At 35.0% G+C, this 8,723-nt stretch overlaps 1 protein-coding gene across 2 annotated transcripts in view; it reads left to right on the top strand.

Moving 5' to 3' along the window:
- Positions 1–8,723, top strand: part of LOC118745600 (43 kDa receptor-associated protein of the synapse homolog) — a 226,148-nt gene that overhangs the window by 113,225 nt on the left and 104,200 nt on the right. For both annotated transcript variants that reach the window (XM_036479113.1, XM_036479114.1), the window contains exon 2: positions 5,782–5,840. In XM_036479113.1, coding sequence (XP_036335006.1) covers positions 5,782–5,840 — 59 coding nt within the window. The remainder of the gene's footprint in view (positions 1–5,781; positions 5,841–8,723) is intronic.

Raw genomic sequence — 8,723 nt, 5'->3', positions numbered from 1 at the left:
GGTTTCCCCATGGACGTATTTGTCTGTATTTATAGTGTTGATCATAAGTGACAACTGCTTATTGATTTTAGCATAGAATTCCGAAACTTTTTGGCGACCTTGTGTCATGAGAGTAAGTTGTTGATCCAACGTCTCTATATCCCTGGAATCTGCGTAATGCAGTGACAAAATTTCCTTAATTTTTTCGCCAGTCACTCTCAAGAATGTTATGCGACACTAGTGCAGCATCGGCTGCACCCCTAATTTTGCACCTGATGTGCCTCAGAATGGCCCTATAGATTGGTTTATGCCGTACAACCTGGTAGTCATTTAAAACCTGCTCTACGCTATGGACCCAGGAGGAATAATGCTCCCTGGATCCATCGAACACTTGAAGCTCCTTCATGCAATTCCCATGATTTCAATAATTCCGATACTTGACCTGATTGGTGGTTGCGCGTGTGCCGCGTCAGCAAAGTTAGTAAGTGCAACAATATGGTCACATGCCTGGCAACGTGAGTAAAGGGTGCGCCATTGATCGGTATTGGTATTACAGGTAAGATAACTTGCATTAGCAGAGTGCACTTTACTTTTGTTTACAATTTGGTTGCCAAACACACTACAGCAGATCGTTTGACACATTTACTAGAACTTGCCTGCAAAAAATCTTCGGACTAAAACTGGTAACTTCTGACAGAGAGATGCCCTTTTTTACTCTCTTTTTTGTCCTCTCAATAGTCAGAGAACCGAGCACGGGATCGATTTCCAGTAAATTCTGACTGATTCTGCCTAGTCCGATTTCGTACGGGATCGCAACTTTTTCTTGAGGATTGTCAAAATTGGCTATACCCAAGTTAAAAGTTTTTTTCTAGAGATCCGAGTTAAAAAGTGTTAAGGTGAAACCTTCCAATTTTTTTAATTGTTGTAAAAAGTTTGATCCGAAACCTGAGATCTACCACATTTTTTCTCAATCTACCACATTTTTTCCAGAATCTACACACAGAATTTTTATTAAGTCCGATCACTGAGATCAACATGCCATCAATCCAATTAGATTTAATACATGCATACATATGTACATAAGTATGTTCAAATTAGAATTGATATGGTAAAGTACCCAGTAGAAATCGGTTGTATGCGTTCATGAAGAATGCTTGCTATATGAGTGAATTAGTGTGAACAATTCATGCGTAGTCATGAATTTCCACGAATAAATTCAAATTCTAGTGAATTGCAAGCGAATTTACGTTGTCGTTGTTTTTAGTACATTTCTTGATAAATTTGAAGTGGAATTTTTGTAATATTTTCAGTCTTGTACAAAAATTTTAGTGAACGGACGTGTTGTGCGATACAATTTTCAGCACAAACGGGCTTTTACAAGATATGCATTTGCATATGTAAGTGCTACTTTTTTGTATGTCCCCGTATATTGAAATATATCAGAGAAGTAGCATTTACATACGGGGATACATATCTTGTAAGAATGCTTTAATACTGTTCCATTAATGCATTTTTGTATGTTTGCAACATTAATACAGCCATATGCATACAGCAGTAGTACAAGTGTATGGTTAGAGTACACATACGCTCTGAGAAACCACGCGTGTTAAATGGGTAATTTAGCCCTGTTTTTTACGGGAATCTTGCCTCTGTCTAGCCGAATTCCATTTTTCCAACGCTGTGGTGGCATGCACAAACAACAGCAAATCATTGATGTACATCAGTGTTGCCTCAAAAAAATTGCCAAATTCCTCAAAAACAAATGAAAAATCCTCAAAATCCGGACAAATTACTCAAAATTTTTTATTACAGATATGAGTATTATGTACTACGGTACTTAGAATAAAAATTAATTATATTCTCCAATTCAATTGGTACTTTTGTTCTTGCGGCTCAAACAAATTATGTATCACCGTTATTTTTATGCCTTGCTTTGTATATAATATTGCTGCAATTATATCAGTGCTCTATCTGGTCCTCAAGTCAGTCCTACACATTTTAAACTACTAAATATACGTTCTACTAAAGCATTAGAAAATGGCTATATTAGTAATGCAGATATATTTTCTTTTTAAATTGGGAAACCTATATGAACCTGAGGAATCTTTTAATTCAAAAACTTTTTTCCTATAATTTTCTGGATTTAATGAAGAATCAATGTGAATATTCTTATGATCAAACAATGCGTGTCTTTTTCTTATTCAATGCTAAAAAAAATTGTCATTCGAAATCACATATTTTAGTTGTACTCATAGTAGTAAAAATATGCAGCTTCTGCTGACTGTAAATGTGTTGAATTGAATACAATTTGTTAATAAACAGTAACCGTAGAATTTTAATGATAAATGTATTTTTGTGACGCAAACAAGGAAGGATTTAGGAATTCAGCGATTAATTCAAGGATAATCGTAGCAATACACTACTTAGAGTAACGACATTTTAGCATTCTTTGGCTATTTCCCTTTCGTTTGGTTATATAATGTTTCTTATTTTTTTATGAAAGTGTAGCTCGTTATCTAACAAAAACCATGTTGGTAAAAATGTCAAACATTTTCGTTAAACATTCTGAGTATGTAGTTTTGTAGCCCATTCAATTTTATTTAAATGAAGTGCAAACTTTAATTAACTTCGATTTACTATTGATTTTTGAAAATTTTTTTTGTGGAAGGTGTGGCGGATTTTCTCCATACAACAAAAATATCGAACATAATTTGTAAAATTGTCAAAAATCAATCAAAAACAATCTACTTCAAATTTGCACTTTATTATACTAAAATTTAAAAAACTGCGTACTCAAAAAAATTCTAAAAAAATGTGATTAAACAGTTTCAAATTTTGATGAACATCTGTTAAAACTAATAATTCGACAATCGCATCGTGTAAAGTTACTGAAATGCACTACTGTTGTTCTAATTAAAAAAAAAAAATATAACTATTCAATTCGGTAGAGAAATGTAGGGGGTAATGCCCCTTGACTGAATCATGTTTTCGTTTTCTATCTGGAATTATAAAGGAGTAATGGGAGGTTCCATGGGAAAGCGAACCTCAGTGCAAAAATTATTTTCTTTATAAAACTAACAAACGTGGGGATAAAACATTTGTAAAAATCTTGAATCAACCAAAAAATAACAAATTAAAGCTATAAATGCATTTTTATTACCTTTTTTACAATTTGAAATCAAGTTCTAAGTAAATTTTTTGAATGAATTTAAAGTAGGTTGTGTGTTCAAGTGTTTGGTAGAAAAATATTTAGTAGAACTCATCTGCTTTTAATAAAATTGTGTTATATATTAATTTGTGTGACTGATTTATCTATATTATGAGTTATTATTAAGCAGTATTAGTCTTGTCCCACCCGTGACAAAAAAGCTAAAAGTTGCTATATTTAATTACAGAAGTTGAGATTGTGTTTCGTGTTTGTTACATAATGTTAGAAATTCATTGCAAATATCTACCACAATTGCATTGTCGTTTCTACGTAGTTAGATAAGAATAATTCAACAGAGAAGCATGTCCCACCCGTGTCAGAGGTAGGTTTACAGGGCTGATAAGCTTTATTTGTTTGTTGCGGTGGACGCAGGGGAGGAGGGGGGATGCGCGGACTCGTCCATTATCTATATACCCCTGTGGTCAGCTGATTAAGTAAGTTAAATTTTGACCCGTTTTAGTTTTTTATTTGGTTAATCTAATGTTTATAGTTTGTTTTATAAAAGTCTAGCACATTACCTAACCAGAACCGCATAAATCTACAATTCAAACTTCTTACAAAAATTATAAAAATTCAACAAACTTTAACAATTAAACCAAAAAATTTTAAACTTTTTGTTCAGAATTTTTAGGTATGCAGTTTTATAATCCATTAAATTTAAGTGGGTAAAAGTGAAAATTTCAATACGCCAGGAAATCGCGTTCATTTTTATAATTTTTTTGGCTGACGGTGCTAAGTATTTTATTCTATATAAAAGGCACCATCCTAAGGTAAAACGTGAGTGAATTTAACCCCTACTTGGCTTCTTATATTTTTTAATAACTAATCTTTATATATGGACCACACTAAAAGCTCCCTTTCATATAAAAATTCGTACGTATCCTACCCGTGACAAACGTTGCCCCACCCGTGACAGAGGAATTTCGGATTTTTTGTATAATAAAGCCATAATTTTTTTGTAGTTTTTGCTTTGTTTGTGTTCCTGGTTCTTTGTTTTATTATAAGACATCAAGTTCACACAGAAAAGTGAAATAAATTCGCAGAGTATTCCTAAAATATGTCTGCTCCAAAAAGCGGGTTCGGTTTTTGTCCCACCCGTGACAAAAGAAATACATCCGATTTTTTCCATATAAAAGGCTGGAATTTTTTTCGTATTTTGTAATAACTCATATAATATTCACCTAGCTTTATCAAAATGTAGAATTGTTGAGTACTTTATACTTAAATTTAAACAAGAATGACAATTTTTTCTGTACAAATGTCCAACCCGTGACGGTGGAATCGCCCTAATGTAAAAATGACGTGATTTAAGTAGTTTCCATTGATTCTTATAAATACAAGTGACTAGTTTAATTTGAAACAGGCCGTTGTTTTGAAGACAAGAATAATAGAGAATAGTTTCAATATTTTGCATAAAATCCGTTGAACTGTAAGGAATGCAAAAAAATGTCTGTAGGTTTAAAATTTCTTTAGATTTTTTCACGGTTTTACTACACTCTTGCTAACCAATGATTTTTTTTATAAAGCTTAAAAGATTTTTTCCATATTTAAACTTAAAATTTGCTAACAAATTACACTGGTCTACAAGGGTTTTGCGAATAAGACGGGACCTGGTGTTTCCGAACGGATTTTTCGTGCTGAACACGAATCTGGGGTCCAAAACTTCCCATCACGTCACGTTTTCGAGAAAAAAGGGGTTGAAACCCCTAAAAACAGCGTTTTTGGCCATTTTTGAAAAATTGTAGAGCTGAACCCTGACGTGCTACAAACTTTGTATATGTCAGAAATTAAAGGCTAAATCGTGCCCTTTCGAATGAGCCCTATGCCGAATTAATCGCATGCACCCTTAGATCAGGGGGTGTATTTGTGTCTAGGAGTCCAATTTTTATATCCACCATATTCGACCCGTCATCTTAAATTTTTAAAATCTAACTGCAGATTCGTAATCAGCGACTTTTAATATAGTTAAAACCTTGGCATTATTAATTTTCTATGATCGTTTAAGATTAAATTCTTTCTGTGATCAATTTTTCCTGCACCCCTAAACACAAATACACCCCCTGCTTTAAGGGTGCACGCGATCAATTCGGCATAGGGCTCATTCGAAAGGGCACGGTTTAGCCTTTAATTTCTGATATATGCAAAATTTGTACCACGTCAGGGTTCAGCTCTATAATTTTTCGAAAATGGCCAAAAACGCTGTTTTTAGGGGTTTCAACCCCTTTTTTCTCGAAAACGTGACGTGATGGGACATTTTTGACCCCGGATTCGTGTTCAGCACGAAAAATCCGTTCAGAAACACCAGGTCCCGTCTTATTCGCAGAAAAAAAGTTGAAATTTGTAGACCAGTGTTATTAGTCCAAAAAATTGTTTAGTCCACGTAGTCATCAAAAGTGGTTTTCTATGGATAAGCTGAGAATTTTAAAAACTTTTTAAACATGGATTTCATGAACAGGTCTACGATTTGTACTCGGCAAGACAGATAGAATCTGTATTCGTTTCACCATGTGTACTCGGCCATTGAGAAAGTTTTTGCAAATATCTTGATTTTGCCACACCGATAAAATGTTTAATGTTCTTTTTTTTCTTTTTAGACGAATTTTCGCAACAGAGTCATGTCATGGGAGAGCATAAGTTCGAAGGATCTACTTAGGTAAGAATAACCGTTAATATGCATGTGTTTTATTATAAAACTAGCAATTGCCCGCTTGCTTCGCAGCGCCTAGTAAGATCTTTTGCGTTGGCCAATTCAAAAATAGCGTTTAAAAGCAAAAGCAGTCTGTAAAGTAAACATTTTTAGTTTAAATTGGAACGACTAAAAAACGAAATCCTCCTCACACATATGCCAAGGATAGTAGCGCTGTGATTCCATATGGAATACTAATCCCTTTCGATGTAATGTGTTTTACCTATGGTCTTATTTCCACCTGTGAGATCTCTACCAAGCGCGCGTAATATTCTTCTATGATCCTGCAACTTCAGCATTAGTCCGGTATACCATGTAAGCCAATAAATGTCCTTATACGGAAACTCAAGAGCACAGATGAGCGTTTTCAATTATAGGAAGGCCAAGAACCCTTGCTGCTCCACAGGATGACAAGTTTTCGCGTACTTTGGCTAAATGAGTCGTGTGATCTCATGAATATCGTTCAAATGAAGCCATTGATATACCTATCGTGTTCCTTCTTGGACAGATGTGATCGAATCTTTCCTTTTCAATTTGCCACTTTTACAATTCGTCTTAATATTTATGAATTGGTTTCTATGAGTCTTACTGCTGTAATAACGGCCGCCTCGAGCAACTTCGTCAATCGGAGGTAGATGCAAGATCACGCTTACACAGTGTTACGGTCTTTATATGCATACTTAAACGCATCCTTGATTTAGCCATCTAATCAGATTTTATAAAAAATACGGATTTTCTAAATACCTAAACTCCGGCTTTTATAAGCAACTATACTCCAGCGCCACCAGCGTGTTTTCTAGTAGCCTATAATAGGACCTCCGACAGTTTGACTGAAATTTTGATTCCCCCCATAGTAAGTACATGGAAACCAAAAGCGAAAAGTGAACCGGTTCAGGGAAGATGAAACTCATGATAAGGCTGAATATGTTTCGAATGAAAAAATGATCATCATTAAAGTAATAAACGTTTCGAATGTGTATTAACAAAACAGGCTCATAAATACGACTTTTAGAAATAACTCAACTCCCGCGCCACCTAGCGGCTCCGTTTTTGGTAAACGTTTTTTCCATTACGCTGAAACTATACCTTTTGAATTTGAAAGAAATCGGTTCATAAATACGACTTTTATAAATAACTCGACTCCCGCGTCACCTACCGAGTTTTCTGGTAGCCTATAATAGGACCATATATGAAAGGTATAACCTCTGAAAATTTAACTGAAATCTATGCAGTAGTTTTTGAGTTAACTCCAAACAACGAAAACGGCTATTATTTTATATTTATAGATATTTAAGACAACGCTAATCGCTAAGGTTCAATCAGAAGTTGAAAAACAAAAACTAAAAGCTCTTTTAAAAAAAAAAAAACATAATTTTTAAAAACTGATCCAAAATATATGTATCATAATTAGGGAAGACAAAAATATGGACAAAACACTTTATTATATGTATGATTATTAAAATGACTTCAAAATATCAAAAATATGTCAACATCGAAATGTATACAACGAAAATTTTTCGATTAACACATACAAAGTTTTTGTACATACATACAAAATGTATGTATTTAACAAAGTGTGATTGAATTTGGCATTGCTATCAGAAGAACCGACCTGGGGCCGATTTCATAAAGCGACAGTGATAATTTTGCAAGGACATGTTGTCAGTGACAACTCGACAGTTTGGTGGGTGTTTTGTTTCATAAAACCAACTGTCACCACCTCCTATATTGCAGAGAAATTCCATTGAAAAAGTGACAAATTTTCATTTTCGGAGTTTAAATAGTCGTAGACAAAATTGTCGCCAGTCATACGAAATTTATATGTAAATCATATGTAATATTGCATTTGCATTATTTTAGTTTTAAGAACTATTAAATTAATTGAAAAGTAATGAAATGCACGCAATTACCATATAAATAAATTTACAAAACTCTCCTGTGTAAGCTTTCCGACGGAGCTATTTGGTTTTGCCGCCATTGTCACGACAATTTTGCCAGAGTGACAATTGTCAGCACAATTGTCGACAATATTCCATATTATCACCGCCGTTTTCCAAAAATTTTCACAGTTGCCTACAAACGTATACGAAACAGGAAAAAAGTCGCCGACAATTCTGGCAGTGAAATTTTATAGAAAAATCGATTGTCGCACCTCTCACTTTTATGAAATAGGCTCCTGTGTTGTCAATCACACCTTGTGTGCTTTTTTACGGGCTTCGAAATAAACTTGGGAGAATCCCAGCTGCTACAAATAAAGGGCAATCTCGAGTTATAGTATGGTTTGATTTCCACTTGGATTCTCAACTTGGTTTATTCTCTAAGACAATAAATACAAAAATGCAATTTACAAATAGTACAAGCTATACAAGTTGATGTTACTCACATTGGTTTCGCTCCGTAGACATGTAAAAAAGAACGGAATTTGCTAGAAGCACGACTACTTATAGCTTGACTTATTACATAAAATTAATACATAAGTGACATCCAAATACAGATACAATACACCGCTATTCATGCTCTGCAACATTTGTAGGGTTGCCATCATCGGCATCCCCGGCCCCGTGAGCAGACCCGGATGGGGAGGCTTCACTAATAGTTCCGGCTGGTTCCACATCAAGTACCGCTAACTTTGAAATAGGTCTTCGGTAGACTCCGCTGCTTGTCGTGACATGGGCGGAGCGGGCGACGCCGTCTCTACCGTAGTGTAGCTCCACCACCCTTCCTCTCTTCCACTGCGACCTGGGAGATTCGGCTTCACATATCAAAACGAGACATCCTGGTTGGATGGGCTTTGCTGCCAAACACCACTTTTTATGCCGCGTCAGTTGGGTAAATATTCGCGCACCCATT

This window comes from Rhagoletis pomonella, unplaced genomic scaffold (genome assembly GCF_013731165.1).
Source record: "Rhagoletis pomonella isolate Grant_MI unplaced genomic scaffold, Rhpom_1.0 Rhpom_scaffold_00009, whole genome shotgun sequence".
Lineage (NCBI taxonomy): Eukaryota > Metazoa > Arthropoda > Insecta > Diptera > Tephritidae > Rhagoletis > Rhagoletis pomonella.
Note: the sequence above shows the minus strand (reverse complement) of the source record. Positions and strands in the feature narration are given on the sequence as shown.